Source organism: Oenanthe melanoleuca, chromosome 2, assembly GCF_029582105.1.
Source record: "Oenanthe melanoleuca isolate GR-GAL-2019-014 chromosome 2, OMel1.0, whole genome shotgun sequence".
Classification (NCBI taxonomy): domain Eukaryota; kingdom Metazoa; phylum Chordata; class Aves; order Passeriformes; family Muscicapidae; genus Oenanthe; species Oenanthe melanoleuca.
The window spans coordinates 72431388-72451458 of record NC_079335.1 but is presented as its reverse complement, the minus strand read 5'-3'; the positions used below and the strand labels follow the sequence as shown (position 1 = coordinate 72451458).

Here is a 20071-nt window from a genome sequence, read left to right as displayed (position 1 = left end):
GTGCACATTAACTTCTTCACAATACAGTAGAAAGGTTATGCTGCTTACAGGTATGCACTAATTTATTCAGTGACTTCCCACATCCTGCAGGAGAAACACAATTCTCCTGCCAATAAGCATGGATGGCTTTCAGGTTAGGGCATTTTTATCTTCCATCTGCTTTGTGATGCCTTCTCAGCACTCCATACGCATGTTTGATAACAAACAACATGCTCTTGAAAATAGAACAGAATACAGAAAACACAGGAGAGATCTGACTTTGCTGTTTCTCTGCACATGAACCAAGTACTAGTCTACTAAATATGAACCACCTGCCTCACTCTCTCATCTGTATTTTTAAAGTAGATTGCAAATATATAACAATACATTCTTCCTTACACAAATAGGTAGTTTTACATTTTTTCCTTGCGTTGCTAGGTCATTCACATCACAAAACCAAAAAAAAAAAAAAAAAAAAAAATCACCATCAGCTACTACGGTACTTTCCCCCCAAAGTCTGGGCTGTAAAAAGGCTTCCATAGTAACAGTCATGTGTGTTTACAGACTCAAAATAATAGCCATTTTCCCAAAGAAATAAATCAAAATACAGAATATCTATTTTTTTCTTTTCAATAAAACATTATTATCTAGGGGAGCAGTGGCAATATGCCAGCACATCTGGATCAGCATCCCAGAATTATTCAACAGTGACTCACCTACCAGTCCACCTTTCAGGGTTTTTTTCATTTTTGAAAACAAATGTTTTTACACTCTTGGTCTTTCACCACTACAACCAACTGTCTTTTATTTAGTTTATTTAATGTTACTCCTGATGCCAAGAAAAACAGGTAATGAAGAAATATATATGAAAAAAAATGAACACATTTCAGCAGCTGACTGCTCCTGTGCTTCATAACAGATAAGGATGGCTACTATTCACTTGAGAAAGTGAAACAAAAAAGCTGCCCCCTAAGAACAGCTTATGAAACAGCATTTATATTTTGTTTGAACAAGCAGAGTCCTGTGGGAGTACTGGCAAGGAACCATCTAGCAGAAAACTGATGGGGGAGCTATGTACTCATATCTAAAGCTAAAAAGTAATTCAACCCTGGCCTCCTTCACAGACCAGTTGTTTTTGTTTCAAGTGCAAAGCAGATGTTTCACTTACAAAAAATTCCCACTCTTATCCTCTAGCAGGTTTTGCTAAAGAAGCTACTTTTATACTATGCTTTGCCACTGAACAGACCATTTCGCAATGTACAGTGAAGGGAAGGAAGACACACACTGGACATTCTGTGATCCAGAAGCTTTTCAGACTTTCACTGAGTTTGAAAAGTGAGGAGATTTAACACAAGCTTGAAACAGAAACCAAGAAACCTATGAGTGTCAAAAACCAAAACACCTTACTGAAGTCCTTACTCTTGCTGTAGCCTGTTCCACCTTCTCCAATGAGCTTATAAATTCACATTCTGTGTTTTGAATTGGAGCAAAATGCTACTCTTACTGAAAATTAAGTGTGGCTGAATTTTCTTTTTCCTGGTGACCTTGGAAGAAGACTAAAAATTGCAAACATGAGGTGAACCATTGTCATTATCAGATAAAATCTTTAGTTTGCAAAGAACTGTCGGGTCCAAAACAGAGAAATAAACAAAATCTCTCTGGGCAACAAGGTTGCCTTATGTAGCCTTATGCTTCCACCACACATTTTGGTCTCCTGAGCCACATCAGTTTAAACTGTCTGGTAAATCAGACAACAGGAGAGCTGGTTCGATAAAAAAATAAAAGTGCATGGTATCTCTCTCCACAATGCTGACTTTTAGCTGTACCAGTTCCCTGACCTGACTCTTCTCCCTCCCCTGTCACTGAATAAGCATGTGTACTTGTGCAACAAAGGAGGTGAAAGATGCTTTTAAAAGTAAAAATCAAACTCAAATCAAATTTCAAAAATCCTTAAACACAACCACCACGCTACCCCAGCCCATAGTCCACAGTTAATTACAAACCAAAACTCATCATACAACAGAGGTTTCCATGGTGTCCTACGGCAAGGTTCTAACAATGAAAGCAACACTGGATAATAGTGGGTTTAGGGCTTGAAGTTATCACCACAATTAGCAGAAGTTTTACCTCTTTAACGTGAGTGTGAAAGGACACAGACATGTCCAGCAGGATCTTGCGCTGCTCCACACGCCTGACAAAATCCTGGATCCGGTCTTCGAGCTGATGGGCAGCCTGATAAATTTCCTCTGGGTCACACTCCCCAGTCTGAGCAAGCTGTTCTGCTGCTTCTAGGAGCTTATCTGCATTCGTATATGTGTTCTGCAGAGAAATAAGTTCGTTTCATAGAATTAAATGAAAGAAAAGTCAGTCAGTACATTTTAAAGCCACTAATAAAAACTAAATGAGAAAAAGGCCCTTGGAATGTACCCCTGGAATGTACTTGTCTTTGTTCTTTTCTTAAAGGTAGCACAATATAATCTTACAAATGTTTTTTTATATTTCTGTTATTTTTTTCTTAACTGTGAATAAATTAATTCCTTATTTATGTCTATTCAAATGTCTCCTAAACACAAAACTTGGAATTAGTATTTTATATACACATCTAGAATAAAGATCAGTCTAAATGCCTAATCTACTTGCAAACTGGCCTATTTCAACACTAGAAAATCACTGCAGTCAGGGGCAGAAGACTTTTCAAATGTGTAATACTAGAGCTGAAGAAATTCTAATTGCTGGTAGAGACACGTAGCATCAAGTCCACACATCCAGCAGGAAGGTGGAAAGTGACCAAGCACCAAAGGAGAGCATTTCTTTCCATCCTTACAGAAGCCAGGCATTCAAAATTAATGCATAAAGTGGGTCATCATTTGTGAAAAAGCAGCAGCATAGGAAGATTTAGAAGTGAGCTATGGCCAAGTGTCCCAGTGGAACAATGTCCCAATATATCCTAGGATTAACAAATGCAGATTGGAGGTCCTATAAGAGACTTCAGTCTAAGCAGAAAACGATGGAAGAAGTCTGGTCTCTGATGTGCTTGGAGTGCTATGGTGTAGAGAAAAGAGAGGTGTTTAACAACTTTAAGCTCTGCTTTTGCAGCCTGCCTCAGAATCTTTCTCATTAATTCAAAACAGGACTGAGTCCTGTTTTACTTTGTTTTACTTTGGGTGCTCTTTCTGAGCCTAACCTCGGGTTTTCATGTTTCAGAATGGCCCTCAAAACTCTCATCAAGGAAGGTTAGAAGGATGTTAACCACTGAAGAAAAAAACTGAAGCCAAGTCTAGACTAAAGTAGCTTCACTCATGTCACACCATTAGGTCTTCTGATAGGTTTGCACCACAGACTAAAAAAAGAAGAAAGCATTCTTGACAATATAAACTACACCTTCTTCTTCCCCTTTATATCCTTCCCTGTTCTCCCAACCTCAATTACATCAGGTAAAAACAATCCTTGCAAAGATAAATTAAGACTATGCAAATGTGCTTTTCTTTGCCATAAATATAGTATCACACCTCTAATTAACATTATAATATCCACAAAAATTAAATCCAAGTCCAGCCCTAAACTGAACTAAAGGGCAGGAAATTAGAGTGCTCCCCCAGGGTATCAGGTAAATTACCAGACAAGCCCAGGACAGATTACATGACGCAGTGAAGCTTACACATATTTGGAGGGGAGCTTCTCCTTAATTTATTATGATCTATTTATGCAAGGAGTTAAATCGATGCTGTTCCTTGACTTTTGACTATGTAACTCTCAGCCCTTCCTTAACTTTCAGCTTTTTAGTTGCAGGGATAAAAAGAGAACTCCTCCCCTACTTCCCTGAGAAAGCCTGCAGACAAACACAAGCTCATCCTTTTCAGTGGGGAGCAGGATACTCCATGGCCCAGCTCACTGTCCCAGGCCATGCTGGCCCTGGACACACTCTGAGCTGTGCCTGGGTGTTCTCTCTTCCATGGCTGCAGCTCACATGTGTTCAGGGGGCAAGGCTGAAGAGCCTCAAGACACTCCTCAAAAAACAACTACTTCATCAGTCCAGAGCACCACACCCAGCTGCAGATGGCTGAAACAGAAGTTTCCCATTCTAATGAAAACTTTATCTCACATGTGAAGCATTGTTTACGAATTCCAGAAGTATCTTCTGCTCTACACAGGCCCAGGCACATCTGACTTCTCTTTCTGTTAAGGGGATGGTGAACTGCCTGTATTTAGAAAACATCACAGCCTGGATGCTGCTTCAAAAGGGGTTGCAGTTCTCAAACTTAGCAGCAGCCCATGCTATATTGCTCAAATTTCACGTCCAAGTAGGGGTGGAATATAATATAAACTGCCCTTTGGATAGAAATTTCATCAATTAGATGTTCAGTACTAACTACTGTCTTTCTCAGCTGTCTGCTCGCTTCTAAACAATGCTCAGAGGGAAAAAAGCAGTAATGTGAAGATTCTGAAAATACTCGTCCTGAGGGGCAGACTCCAGTTCAAAGTTAGGCAAAAAGAGCAAGAGTTCTTCCTTGATGGTACTTATGCCAATTTCCTAAATTAAAAGAAAGGAACGGAGCCTTCAGGGTGACAAACTTCCTCACCTTATGTTCACTAGCACACTCTCCCCAGATCCCAGGGAAAAAGAAGGAGCCCTGTAAGAGCTTCAAGACTACCTGTAGTCCATCCTTCTGTTCCACAAGGAGCAAGTCTTTAATAGGCATTCTTCTCCAAAATGATGAAAAATTCTCCATAATAGAATCCACCACCTTCCCCAACAACAAATTCTGTAATTTTTCTCATCTTTCTGTTAAATAATGTTTTCTAAATATTCTTAAGAAAGAATATTCACAAAGAACAAACACCATAATTTTAGAAAGCATACAAAGTGACACATCACAGAAAACACAAAGATTAAATGTCCTACACCAGGGCAGAAATTATTATTACTGACAATAAATACAGAAACAGAAGTGAGTGGAGGTATGGACTGCACCTCAAAAATTCTGGAATTTATTGTGGTGTGGAAAAGGAAGAGAGACATGGATGTCCAGAGACCAGCGGAGGCATACAAATCATTAAAGGTATAGAAAATAAGATAGGTAACTCATTAAGTACAGTGGACACTATCACATTTAAGCATCAGACAACACACTTAAAATGAAAAAGCAAAGTACTTTTCATCTGAGGAGCAATTAAATTGTCTAACTCATTGCCACAGGGTTTGGCATACATTCCAATATTATAAAGGGGTTCAAAAAGTAGCCTAATTAAAGAAAGAAAAGTCCATCAGTGACGATTAAATACTGGTTCAGGAGCATCCTTCAGTTCCAACATCAAACAGGCTCAGACAACTGGGAGGGTAAAGGTAACTTTTTAAGCATTCAGTTCCTTTTCTTATGCATCTGGTGATAGCCACAAGATACTGTAAGACATGGACCTTTAATTTGATGTATTGCAACCATTTTATGGGTAAATTTCAGAACTGGTCAGAATCTCATTTTTATAACCTTAAAGCAGATAGGAACAGGTGTTGGTATGGAAATGAAGGGTGTAATAATCTCTCTTGTGCACCTCTTGTGTCAAGAAGAGTTTCCCGTGGAAAAAAATTCCATTAATTAATTGCTGTCATACACCTTTTGTGGTTTTTGAGCATAGACTCCTATCAAAAAGCAGACATGGATCAAATTTGAAACATGAAAAGCTGACTTAGAATTTCAGACAAAAATGCATGGAGAAGTACAACTACAATATTGACCTGTATCCTGTGCTTGTAAGCTGAAAATTTATGCCCATAAGTGAATCAATTATGTCAAAATTTGGACACTTGACACTTTAACTAAATAGTTGCATGGACACAAAGATGAACATGGAGAGAAGGTCCAAAAAGAAAGAAAAAGATGAGTAAGTAGAAATTCAACTGGACAGGCTTTACATGAAAAGAGCAACACAATTTTACAATAGTGGGTGCAAGTCAAAGTGTGCAATGTGCAGCATTGTAATTTGTAAACAGAATTCAGGGAGGATTATTAGCTGAGTTTTGACTATTTAGCTTTTGTAGTGGTAATAAAAAGTGTTAAATGAAGAGAAACAAACCTTCATTTCACATGAATTTACAAGTAACTAATTTGTGAGACCACAGTCCATTGACTGGAACATCTATTCTACTTGACAGCTCATTTTAACATCTCTTTGAATGCTGTTGAGGAAATGGCACTTCATTCACTTAAAAAAAGAATGTGGGAAGAAGCAGAAAGGAAGAAAAAAGAAAAATAATTTTCAGTCCCTTCAAAATCAGGAGTTAGCCTTTGACCAGGAACATGTCAACATTACTGTTGGATCCCTGGATTTGCCAGAACATTGCCATGCCAGTGACACTTCATTTAACATTACTTTCTCTCAACTTCTGACTGGAACTGACTGAAAACCCCTAATAATGCCTAGAATCCTATTAAAAACAAACAAAACCATAATCACAACAAAGAGAGTAACAACAACAACAAAAAAGGCCCAAAATAAAAAAACACAACAAAGACCTGGACCAGCCAGAAATGTAGGCAGAAAATAAGTCAGCCAAAGTTACTGATGCTTTAACAAGGACTGCAGATTGCTGTTTTATACTTAAACATAATCTTCCTTGTAACAGCAACAATAGGAATGCCTTTTGGGCTGCTTATATGCAGTTTTAGAGCAAGTAAGAGGAACAACTCAGAGGGTGTGCCTCCCTTGGCAATAGCTCACTACACATTCAAGAGTCAGAGATGAAAAAAATACTTATTAGATCATTTTGTCCATCTTTCTGTCAGTGGAAGATAGTCCCCTGTAGTATATTTAAGTTCCTTGACCCAACTAAACTTTCAGTATCTCCAAAAATAGAACTTCCACCCATTCCCTGAAGAGAACTTCAAACTCCAATAACATTCCATTTTAGGAAGTTTTTAGTAAGCATTTGCTTTACAATTTTCTGGTTTAAAGTATAATGCAAATTAACAAGAATTTTTTTTTTTTTTTTTTTTTTTTTTTTTTTTACATTCCAGTAACATTTCTATGCACTTCATCCCCTCTTGGCTACTCAAACATTTTCTTCTTCTTCGCCCAAATAATACAGTATTAAGTATGAGATCATTTAGGCTTTGTTAAGTATCTTACAGAAATAGACTCCTGCTTGTCTGACCCAGAAAAATAAGTATTTCCACATGGAAAATATTACTTTTTTACTAAAAAATGAAGTAATAGACATGCACGTAGAAAATCCAGCATTGTATATATATAAAAGTAACACCACCCTATTATTTTTGAAAGTTTTACAGGAAATCAGTATTGAGGAAGTTTTCTGATGCTATTTCAAGACCTCAGGCACTGGAGTGCTCAACACTGTATTTACAATAAAATTTTATCAAGAGCCTAATCTTCCACTAAACAGGCAAACTTTAAACAACACTTGCGATGCATTCACCATAGTAGGTGTCACTGCTGAACTCCTGCATATAATGTCACAATTATCTAATAACCTTGTCTACTGTCTGACTGAAGCACCCCTATAATCAATCTCACCTTTGGACATTTTTCTTGGTTAATCTTAGAGCTGTTTTCTCTTACTCATCATTAAGACTGGATAGATAGTGCATGCTACTAATGGGAAGGATTCTAGCCTTCAGCTTCTTTCACAGGGATTTTCTCCACCTCACTTCCCTTTTTAGAGGCTAACAGCTACACCAGCTCCTTGTTAACTTCCATGCATTCCTTTGTATCTCTATTTGTTTTGATTTTTTCCACAGAAAAATGTGTTCTGAAGTAGTATCATGACTTAAGGCTAACCTAAGGGTGATTCAGAAGAGGAGGGCGTCTACAAACTCAATGGTATTTAGAGAAAAGAACTCAAGGCAGGTTGGCCAGTTTGCTGGCTCACCTGGTTTCTTAGGAGTCCCCCTTCCTCTCTATGAGACTACAGCAAGAATCTCAAAGCTTCCCAAGCTTAAAGTCAGAAAGTAGGATGTCCAATTCCTCTCCATCCCCTCTAACAGGCTGCATGAAAGTTTAAATCCTAGAATCCCATGGAACTAAGCTATTTTGAAAGGAGAGCTTTCACTTTTCTGTAAATCAATATTTGAAAGCATGCCTTTTAAATAATAATACTAAAAAAAAAAAAAAAAAAAAAAAAAAAAAAAAAAAAAAAAAAAGTAAAAATAAAATAATGCCAGAGCAGTTCTACTGTACTTTAAGACCCACACCCTCTCGGACTGTGGAAGTTCGTCTTTTTCTTCTCTAAGCTGAAGCATAAAGGAGAAATAAAATAAAAATTTACAACAGAAACCAAACAGTCCTTCCTGGAACTGAATGTTTTGCACTGGAGCTCCCTCTGCCCTTAAGTGCAAGAGCAGGAATTTTTCATTTATTTCCACGACAAGTGTACAGTCCTTCATGTGATTGCTTTTACCTGCGCAACCTCTTCGAAGTCTTCATGGCGTTTCTGCAAAGCTCTGGCCCGATGCAGGGATTTTCCCACTCCAGTGTGTTTGCTAAGGAAAGCTTCTCCATGGTTTTCAATCCAATCCAACACCTGTGGTACAGAAGAGAGACACACAAAAACCCTGAGTGGCCATATTGAACGTTACAACAAAAAGACAATTATTCAAGCAACTGAGAAGCTGTAAAGGCACTACTTAAAAGAACTGAACTATTGGATTAAAACACAGTCTTGCCATTGAAGGACATTAATTACATCACATTTAACTTTTCTCAAGGCAGTAATTAGCTGAAACTAGGAAAATAGTATGATTCAATATTATATCTGTATTTTGAAGTCTATCCCATTTCTCCACATTCATTAATTTGACAGTAATCTGATCCAAGTGGCGAACCCCTTGTGAGGGTCTCTCTAATCTGTTTACACCTTCAGCTGACATTTTTCTGCAAGGTTACACTAATGAAGCCTGCACATTGCTGGTGAATAACACAATAAAGTTCTTCTTTAGATGAGAACTCACTTCGCTGTCTACATATTATTAAGTCACAAAGTAGGATTCAACAGTAACTAACTTCAATTAACACAAGAAAAATTAGTTGAAATCATTATGAGATAGATGTCTGTATTCAGAACATATGAATGAATATGCTCCAGTTCTTAAAAAGCATCTATCCCCTCAAACATCAGACATAACTGTTTATTGCAAATTTTATAGCTGAAAAAGTGGTGAACAAAAGACGTTTTAAGGACCGTAATGCTTCTACCACCATGACTGGGCTGACAGCTTTATAAATAGTAAAAACTGTACATGTAATTAGTTCCTGACAGTTAACACAAAAGATTCCTGCACACATACCAGATTTCTGATGGGTGAATGAACAAAAACATCTAACCTCTCTTCAAACTAATACTTCCTAGCCATAACTTAATCCATTAATTAAGTATGCATTTGGTATTCAGTTTTTTGCAAGATACTCAAAAGATTCAAGAATGACATTCAGAATTCAAAACAACAGCACATAAGCAATTTTCTTAAATCAGCTAACCATATCTATACAGCACTCAGATAGTGGTGCAGAATACCTTACCTAACATTCACCTTCAGAGTTCTTTTTTCTTTACAACATGAATATTTTAGTTGGTTTTGAAAATAACTCCCAGTGTACTGTGAAAGTGCCTGTACTGTGCCTCTTCTTATCTAATAGCGTCCTTTACTCAAATTCCTAAAGTTGGGTGATGTTTTCTCCCCAGTCTTCTTGTACTGAAAGTATAACTGAGTATATCTAAAGAAATTTTTTTCTTCCACACAGATTTGAGAACCATTCTTGCAACACCACTCACAATCACATTCAATACACACGTGATCCCACACACTATTCCCATGAAAAACAACCATGCTTTCTTTAACAGAAAAATGAAAACATGCTTTTCTCATTCATCTTGACCATGCAAATATTTTTTCCATTTGCAAGCTCTCTCCTACTAGACATCTTCAAAACAACAACAATTCCGTAATACCACAAAATACAGCCTCTTCAAATCACCAACACTTCATTAAATCTCCATACTTAACTTAACAAGGAAGTATTGCCAAAAGAATATTATTGCGTTTTAGGTCAATGCAAGTTTTTATTTTCTTCTTTCAAGGTAAAGTATTGATCAGAGAAAGGAGAGTGAGGAGCTAAACATGGCCTCAGTTATTATTACCAATACTTTTGACTAGTTTCATGAGACTACTTTTCCTATTACAAAAAGAGCTGAAAAGAGATATGTTTGGATGAAATAATTATACTAGACTCTGGAGACTACTAACAGTTACAAGTTAACAAATGAAATCAACAGCAAAATCAGTCCCAGAAAGCAAGGGATGAAAAGCAGAAAGCAGCCCAGGGAGAATGATTTTTGCTCCAAATAATGCTGACTATCTTCTCAAGGGAAGAAATTGTCATAGAAATCCAGTACACAGATCATGACATAAACCACTCAACTAGAGAAACTTTACTTCCTCTAAGTGAAATCAGTATGCATACAAGTCTCATTAGTGTTCAGCCTTCATACCTTGATTCTTAACAAAACTGAGGAAGCACTCTTGGGAATTTTACAGCATACAGAGGCAGAGTCAAGTTAGGCTCTTCCCATCAGTAAGTACTCTGCATACCACGTCAATCAAAGGACAATACCATTAGTTGGCACTGATACTAGCCTTTTAGAAACTTACAAATTTTCTTCCTCTTCCTGAGAGGAGTAGGAGTTATAGAAATCATCATTCTGAGCCACCAAAGACTCTTCTACCAGTACTGACAGCAAATGGAATTCAGTCTGGTACTTAGGTAATGCACAGGAGTCTAAGAGGCTCAACACTTTTCAGTGAAAGGGTGAATAGTATCATCCTCCACTGCAGCAAGTCGCTTTAATGAAGCAATTAAGTTCTACTGCAGTCTCAGCAAAACCATCCTTATGCCCAACACAGGAGCTAGAAAAATGCTTACTTTCCTAGCTCCCAAAAGAATATATGACAGAAGAAACCACTATGGAAAGACAGCTCCATTTTAAAAAAATCATTGCTCATGGCTGTAAAATATATGGTATATGCTGCTCATAGAAATAAATCTGATCTTTTGCAGATTCAACATGTTCATTTTCACCAGTCTTTCCCACAGTATTATCCATTCCTCATCCCCCACCCCTTTACCTACTTTGCATAAATGCACTTTTCTGATTCCCACTTACGTGCTGCTGACATAGCATTCAGAAGGGGAAGATGGAAATATCTGCATTTCTGATCTTCGGGTAGTTAAAATGCGGAAATTCTCTCCCGAAAAAAGAACCATTTTAAGACTGGAACCGCCTTCAAAAGCCACATGGGAATCACACAGTGAAATCATGTTGATGCTAGCAAGTAGCAAGCATTCATGGCCCGCCCTTCATTAGTCAAGCCTGAAACCAGTGACTTTAACCTGTCCTGAGGCAGGCAGATAAGCAAGAAGCAGCACATTTATCCAAGAAGACATCCCCTATTATGATCAAATTAATGTATTTTTGAGGGAAAAAAACCCAAGCCAAACCAAATCAAAACACCCCTCTCAAACAACAGCAACAAAAACAACTAATCCCCCTGTCCAAAAAAAAAAACCTCAAAACACCTCCTACCAGCATGTTTTATGAATTTCTGGCTTGCAAGCTATCAAGAGAGTTTTACAGGCACCAAAACTCTGATTGTATGAGTGTCAGCAGTATCACTCTACCAGAAATATTAACTTTATGCTCAATTTTGATCTTTCCTGTCCCAGAAGAGGGGAAGTCCATGTTGCTGTTCCAAGTCTGCTTTACTGCTTCATATCACCTTTCCTTAGGTGAAAGGCTGACTATTATCTATTTTGTAAGCTTATTAGTCCTTAAACATAAAATCATACTTTTCCTAGCATGGTTTATATTAGAAGGCCTACATAGAAAATTGAGTGCCAGTGCCCAGAGTTTTTTTTTTTATAATTAAAATAGAAATCCTTTGCTTAGATGTTAATATACAAACTAACCAGGAACTACATCTCCCAGCATGTTTCTGCCACCTAAAGTCAAACTCAGGATTCCATTCAGTTTAAGACTGTTACACATTTTCACATTTCAAATTTTCTGTAATTCACTTCATATCTACTATTTTCATTATTTTGTGTGCTACTTAACTTACTACTTCCTTCAAAAGATCAGCAGATTATTTTGGTGTACTCAGATATCACCACAGTGTTTTCAATGATTTGGAAAGCTCCTCTAGAAACAGCTTCCCAGTATACAAGAGCATGCAACATGGAAGAAAAAACCCAATGAACTTTCTAAAGTAGAAGTAACACAAAGTGAAGTACCAGCTCAACACGGCCAATTCCCTCCTCCAGCTCAGCTCTGTCACTCACTTAACACTTCCATGAACTGAGTTATTTCATTAATCCAGCAGAGGGAGGAGGAGGAAATCACAGCCTCATGCTGAAGGACAGTTATAGATTCACTTACAATGCACTTGGTTGCTTGCCACTATGGGCAAACTAACTATAAACAGTGAAAGAGAGTCACACTTAGCTTATTCTGAAATTAAAAAAAAACCCACCACATTTAACTTTACTGACAATGTTTTAATGTCAGCTTCTCAATCAATCTTCATTGAATTTTTTAACATTTGAACAGAGAGAATGTGCAAACAAGAACCAAAGTATTTTAGAAAGAAAGTTGCTTTGGAGTTCAACATAAATCATTCCAGAACTGTCTCAGATACAAATTTAATTACTTCAAACCAGAGGAATTTCATGTACTGAATGGTGTTAATGATTATTCAAATGAAAAACTAACATTTCTCAGACAAATTAGGATGGTCTGACAAAGTTGTTTTGCTTTTGTTTTGCAAGAAAAAAAGAATCTTTTTATTCAAGACCACTTTTTTCCCCAGATAAATTTTCAAAGCTGAGGGAGCTACAATTTCTAAGACATCTGCTGTGGCTATTAGATTAATCTATCTGATATGGATGCTCATTGTCTTACAGATTGACCTGCACAGAAATCCAAATACAAAAAACTGTATTATGAAATGGAACAGTGACCAAAATTCACACTATGATTCATAATGCAATGCCAAAAATACCCAATATCTGTGAAGTTAAATTAAAGCAACATAAGGAGCTATACTTCCACATGCAACATTTCAGTAATTAACAGTCATTACAGAGATAAACCAGAGAACAATCTCTGACAGTGGCAATTACTGGATACTAAGGGAAGGGCTTAAGAAGACAGCAAGCAAAGGCTGCACCTCTGTACAGATCTAGCTTGAAATTTCACATAGTTGATAAAGATGTGCATCAACACAAAAGGCTGCAAGCTTCAAACTGTCAAGAGAATCTCTTGCTACCTTAATTCAGTGTCTGCTTTGTAAAGCATATAAAGAAACCACAGGCATTAACAGGATGAAAGAAATTTATCCAACCAGTAGGTAAGGCATGTACCAAATAATAAGTCAATATGGATCAACGTTCTTGAGGCAACTGGCTCATACTGAAAACTTCTGGTGTACTCACAATCCAAATCCAAATCCAAAGGCTGATGAATCTAATACAGAGAAGGAAAATCCAGCATCTTCTGAAGAACCCGGTAGTGACTGCACAATGACTTGAGTCTAATGATGGGTTATTTGCCAACTTCAAAGAACAAAGCAGTCTGAGAGCTAACTCCTCTACACCAAGAACCATGATTTAGGATGGAGCAGAAAATGAAAATTTCCTACAAGCATTTTATGACTCCCAAGATATTAAAGGCAAAGACTAGGAGCAGTACAGTAAGATTCTCTGCAGCATTTAATGAACACCTTCCCCCAGGAAATAAACTGCCTAAAGCCTGGCCTACAGGTCTAAAACTTGAATTATGCACCTCTCAAATTACCTCAGGAGATCCCTTGGCCTAGATTGCCTAAGTAGGTCCTACTTGAACTGAATTCAAACTAGAGGAGAAAGTTCCACCACCCAATCCCTACTTGTTAGCACCAGAGTACTGAGAGGACCTACATTTTTCCCTGAGAATCAAACTACGGTGTTAATTTCAGTTTCTGAAGATTCCTTACAAAGCCTTTTCAATTTAAGAGGTGATTCATTTGTGGGCTGTGCCTCATCATAGAATCAGAGCATATTCTGAGTTGGCCCTTCATTGACTACTCATGCAAGTACCAGCACTGAACCCTCCTCACTAGCCACTACTTATGCTGTAATCTTCCTGGAGAGCCTCAGACATTTATACAATGGCATAATGAATGGAGTCTCTGGCTCTCTGTGCCCCTGCTGACCATTCATAACATTCCCTCTGCTTTCTTTCACGTTTTTGCCAGCTGATAATCTTCATGCCTTTCTACATCCTTTGTCACATCTCAGCACTGACAATCTGGGTAAAAGCCTTTCAATGTATACTTCTTTTCAGATAAAAAATTAGGTAATAAAGTTTAAAGATTTCACATAATTTACTGCTTAAGTATTTAAGTTATTTTCTTTAATTACATGAAGAGATAGTCACCAGATGTCAGAGAAAGTTCAGTTATCAAGATTGCTCAGTCTCCCTACCATCTGCCTAAATTACCTTTTTCAGCTACTGTAAATGATGAAAATCAGCTATTTCACTCCCAACTGTTCACATCCACTATCTCCTTGAAACAGAAAAGTACAAGAAATTTAGCTTGAAATGCAACTAATACTGAAGAAAAAAGATTAGTTTAATCAGAACTATGGCTATCTACCTTAAAACTCCATTCAGAAGTTGTCATTTGTGAACACTTTTACACTGAAATAAAAGAACATGATCAGCAAATGCTGGCCATCTTTACTTTTTTATGAAGATGAGCTCTTAAAGGATAAATTACTAATGTCTTTGTTAATTGCAATCCAAAGCCAACATTTCATGTTTATTAAAAATCCATCAACCAACGACTTTTATGTTGTTTTACTTTAAAAAGGCAAAGCTATGTCAGAGACACTAATATGCATATGTACCTACTTTTACGGATGTTGTCATAATAATAAAAAGCAGCAGCTAATAACAATTAATTCAAGAACAGTATTATTATCTGAAAGTAATCTCATCTGTAACTTTTATAATTCTTTATCATACTACTCTCAGATTTTAAAGAAACCCTATTAAGCCAATTGAGTATCACTGAGGATTTAAAACCAAAAATTTTACACAGTAATACTACTAATTTTTTGCATGTTAGAACAAGAAGTCTTTTTGACACTTCAAATCCAGAATTTACCTAGAATGTGAATGTCAGCTTCCAGCACAAACTCAGAATAGCTGTCTATATTAAAAATCTTTTTCATCATTTACGACTTCAAGTAAATAAATTAATTTAAAATCAGAAAAAAAATGAAGAACAAACTTTCAAATATAATTGTTATCCATAATAGCCAGTACCCAAGTTCTCATAATACACAGAACTTGGTATCACTCAGTCAATCCCATGCAACTATTCACTTGTTGTACAAAAGCACATGGACCTTAGCAGCCAAAACTCACCTGTCAGTGCAGTCAGGCTGACAGAACACAGAGGCATTCAGACAAAGTGAAGCAGAACCTACCTGTTGAACATCCTGTTGAAAAACGCAGAGCTGAAGCCGCTGGTGCAAGCGGACCTTGCGATGCTGCCAGATATTTTCCAGTTGGCGCTGGTGATGCAGCACTTCATGGATGACGTCCAGGACATGATGAACTGCTTTGGAGTAGTTGGCAGATGCAGTGAGGGAATCAGAACTCCCAGGAGTCAAAGGTCTCTGAAGTTTGTCAAGGAGTGACTTCCCATCTTGGCTCACCTGACCAACAGAAAGAACAAAGAATTACACGTCTTGCCAAAAGCTTGTTGGGCTATTACATTGTACCCCACCCCTTCTCCCAGTTTTAAATGTCTTCAAGAACACAGGGAGCAATGATGAAGACTTGTTTTACTGAAGGAATGATTACCTACATGCAGCCGTTATAGGAAAAAAAAAATATATTCTCTTTCTATTTAAAACAATTTTAACAAGTAGCACTCTTCTAAATAACAGCCTGTCTTTCCATTTTTTCATTACTTTAAGAATGACTTTCCTTCAAAGTGTTGGGATTTTTTGTTTGAGTTTCTTTGTTGTTGTGGGTTTTTTTTTTACTAGTCAAATCTAACTTTGAATAAATATTCTTCAACTCCTTCCCTAGTCAACAAAACACCTAAAATTAAGCATTTGTCCAGAATTATCCTTCAAAAATAATTTCTTCATTTACTGTAAAGGTGAACAGAGAGGTTGCTTTCTGTAGGTTGACATTAATTTGACAAATGCATTTAAACCAACAGATATAAAATCTAGTATGTGATTCAATCTGCCACCATTTACAACTTCTGAATTATTACTGTTACTGGTAAACCAAGAGAAAACTGCTGTCATGGCAAACTTAATTCTGATTAAAACACTTAAACCCTTTTCATGTAGCACAAAAAGATACCGTTTTCCAAAATATGCTTAACTACTGATACCAACAGGAAACATTTGTCATTTCTAATTGTTGTCTTCTCTGTTTTAAACTACAGAACAAATATTCGGATTTACCTTGCATGCTAATTAAAAAGCAATAATCCTCTCTTAGCTGATCACTATCAAGATTTAGTGTTAAAAGCACTTTTCATTGTCATTTACTGTCACTTTTAGCACAAAGCCCAGGGAACTGTTACAATTCAGTATCATTCAGCTACACCTGTAAGGAACTTTTCTAACAGCTCATCTAGCAGGCAGGAACAAAAATAATCTGAAACTGCAAGACTCGAGTACAAACAACAGCCTGAATCCATCAAATCAACACCATGTCAGAAATAGCAAATTTGCCAAGGCCTTCCCCCAGTGGCTATTTTCAATAACTTTTTACTAAGTCTAGGCTCATTTTGGATTTGTTATTCAGTAGTCTTAAGAGATCCAAATGAAAATTATTTTCTAATAATTAGGTTACAAGGGAGTTTATTTCTCAGCTCCAGTTCAAGCATTTTAGCAATGAGTATCAGCACAGAGAATGATGCTCACTTCTGAAAGTAGCTCCAGTAAAGTCAGGTCAGCAGAAAAAGTGCACAGTCCATAGGCTAATTACAGTGATATCTTTTTTCTTTTCTGTATCCAAAAGAATTATCTAGAAAGTCCTTCAAATATTTCTAGATAATGGACTTCAATTATCCATTCAGAGTCCATAAAATCTAGGTGAAAAAAATTAATTGTGACAGTTCCTTGATCCAATTAGCTTATTAGCTTTATAAACAAATGACTGTGCACAGATTTTCCTTTTGAGTTAATACACTGCAATTTTTTTCCTTACTAGTGCATGACTACCTTAAGATTTCAGTGAGACGTATAACTTTATATATATAACTTCATTTAAAGCACATATGTCAGATTTTCAGGCATATCAGTTGTCTCATCTTGTAAGCTAGTAAGTTGTTTTGCTAGTAATATACAGTAATTACCCTCAGTAAAATCAGACTGTCTAGTCTTAAAAGCATTTAATTTCTTAAAATTACTGTCTTCTACTTTGTAACCAAGTCGTGTTATCAAGACATTGCAATCTAAAATGAATGACAGTGTTGTGATTCCCATAGTGTTGCTCTCTCTCTTCCTCCACTGTTCATTCATCACAAAATGAAAGGAGCTCTGTACTGTAATAGAAATTAAATCATACATGCAATAATGATAAGCAATAGTGCTGTAATATCCTGACACAGAAAGACGCCTCCATCAATCTTCAAAAAGGAATGCACGTTTGAAAAATGCAAAATAAAACCTTCTGCCCAGAGGAATAACACAACTTGTACATAAGCATACAGTTATTATTTCTGCACCAATTCTAGTTGCAAAAGATCAAACTGTATGACTAGAAATCAGAAGAAAGGTACTTAGTGCTTTTTTTTTTCCCCTTCGAGCAGTACCAGTGAAGATTTTGTTAAAATATCTAGCTATCCCAAAATCAAAAGCTATATAGCTTTGAAACGCTAAATAAATTTTCAAGGTATGTCCCAAAGCAATCCTATAATCTACTGGTCTAATTTATTTTCTTTATGCATCACCAGCAAGCAAACATTATTTAACATGCTAATCCACAGTACTTATTTACACTTAACAGCAGGCTCATCCAATCACATCCCTGACAAAAAAAAAAACAAACTCATGCACAACCAACTCAAACCAAACAGAAAAAATGCCACTATTTCAACCTCAGCCCTTTATAATCAGTATTCTAGAGAACTCTTACCTTTCTCCTCCTTGCTGCACTCTCATGAAGCATGCACCCCAGACTGCCTCTCCACATAAATCTGTTACAAACATGCTATGTCTCTGTCCCTTCCAATGATGAAAGTTTATAATGAAGACAAGAAACCTTACTACAAAACATGCTTTCAAGAATGAGTTAAAATAGTTACATGTAAGTAAAATCGCAATTATTATCAGGTGTGATAATATGTCATTAGATCACTTGACATAGCAGGGTGGCAAAGAGCAAGAATAGGGATATCAATGTGTATTTTGTACAGAAGAACAAGAATTCGTGAACCCTGGACATCTGACTCATGACCATTAAGTTTATGCAGGTCCCAAGGTGGCAGGCATGCAAAAAACCCAATTTTGCTATACTAACAATAGGATGGATCATAAGCACTAATCTTACCCTCCTCTACTGCTAAAATAAATGTGACCAGACTTAGGATTAAGCTTCCTGTAATAAAGTTGGTTCATCAGAAAGTAGTTTTAACTTTAATGTAATGTATAAATCACAACTATTAATTCAAACCTACATGACCTCCTTTTAAAGACAGGTGCAAGTTGTGGCCTAAGTAATCCTGTGTCCACTGATCATTTTTACCATGATTTAATCAAACACAGAATTTGTGAGTAGAAAAACTACAGTATTTAATCCAGAACAACATCAGTCCAATTGAAAAGGAAAAACGGTTTTACCAACAGTGAGAACAATCCTGACAGAAGAAAGGAAGGCAAGTAAAGAAGGAAATGCAGAAAATACCTGTTAGCTAGTAATAGTGAATACTGATTTGATTTCAGCTACGTAAAACACAACAGAAAACTCAAAATTTGAAGAATATAAAAAAAGACAGTTGAGTCATCCCTTTCTAGACCACCTTCAGAATAAGCATTTCATCTTAAGTTGTAAACACAACTACTAGGAATAGTGACAAATATTATGATTCCAGTGTGTGCCAAGTCCAAGATTAGAGCATAGGATACGCTAATCTTACAAATGCTGACTATACATAGGTATGCTAGTTCATTTAAGTGTCTTTGAGGCTGATGAAACTAAGTGCATTACCTTCTGGCTTCTCAAGTGACATCCTCTGATAGTTAAAGTCTTTTTTGTGAGGCAATTTTAGAGATGGATTTTCAAAACACACTTAGAGAAATCCACACCAACAGAATACTTTCCCAAAGAATGCCCAGCTTATTTCCCTTCAAGTAAATGTTTAAATAGTATCCCACTGCTATTAAAAGGTAGTAATATGCAAATGCAAATTAAAACATACTTAGTACTTTAGTGCTCCAAGGGTTGTTTGTACTACACATGGTTAAATCTCACCTTTCAATTTCTTTCCGAAGGTTACAGGAAAGACTTTAACACTTCATTTTTGAACAACAGTAGCAAAATCCAGTACATAAAGTTTAAAAAGAAGCTTAGCACTCGAGTTTCCAACTAACTTCCAATGCAACAAGTGATACTGATCCATGATGCAAACTTAACATGACACGATTTTATCTAAGGAAACAAACAAGACACTGACCTCAGAGTAAGCCAAGGTAATGTGCTCATATATCCCTTGATGATGATGGATAGCATCTTCTAAATCTTGCAGTTCTGAGGGAAGCTCCACCTCACCACAGGCTTTGCACCATGAGTCCACATTGCTCATGTACTGCAACAGAGAAGAAACATTTGGCTTTGATTTTGGGTTCTCCCATTAAATACACACGAGACAGTGATACACAAAAGGACATTCATCTGTGTGACAGACACTGAAAAGACTTCTTTCATGCAAAAAGTCTTTATAGTATTTCTCTCTGAAAGAACCAGAAGTTTGTATCAAAATAGAAAGAAATATTCAAGTCTGACTATATT

The 20071-nt window shown here is 36.8% G+C and overlaps 1 protein-coding gene across 2 annotated transcripts in view; it reads right to left on the bottom strand.

The window, feature by feature from the left end:
• Positions 1-20071, bottom strand: part of TRIO (trio Rho guanine nucleotide exchange factor) — a 244848-nt gene that overhangs the window by 129935 nt on the left and 94842 nt on the right. For both annotated transcript variants that reach the window (XM_056483314.1, XM_056483315.1), the window contains exons 8-11: positions 19737-19868; positions 15520-15750; positions 8393-8515; positions 2107-2298 (exon numbers count right to left, since the gene is read on the bottom strand). In XM_056483314.1, coding sequence (XP_056339289.1) covers positions 2107-2298; positions 8393-8515; positions 15520-15750; positions 19737-19868 — 678 coding nt within the window. The remainder of the gene's footprint in view (positions 1-2106; positions 2299-8392; positions 8516-15519; positions 15751-19736; positions 19869-20071) is intronic.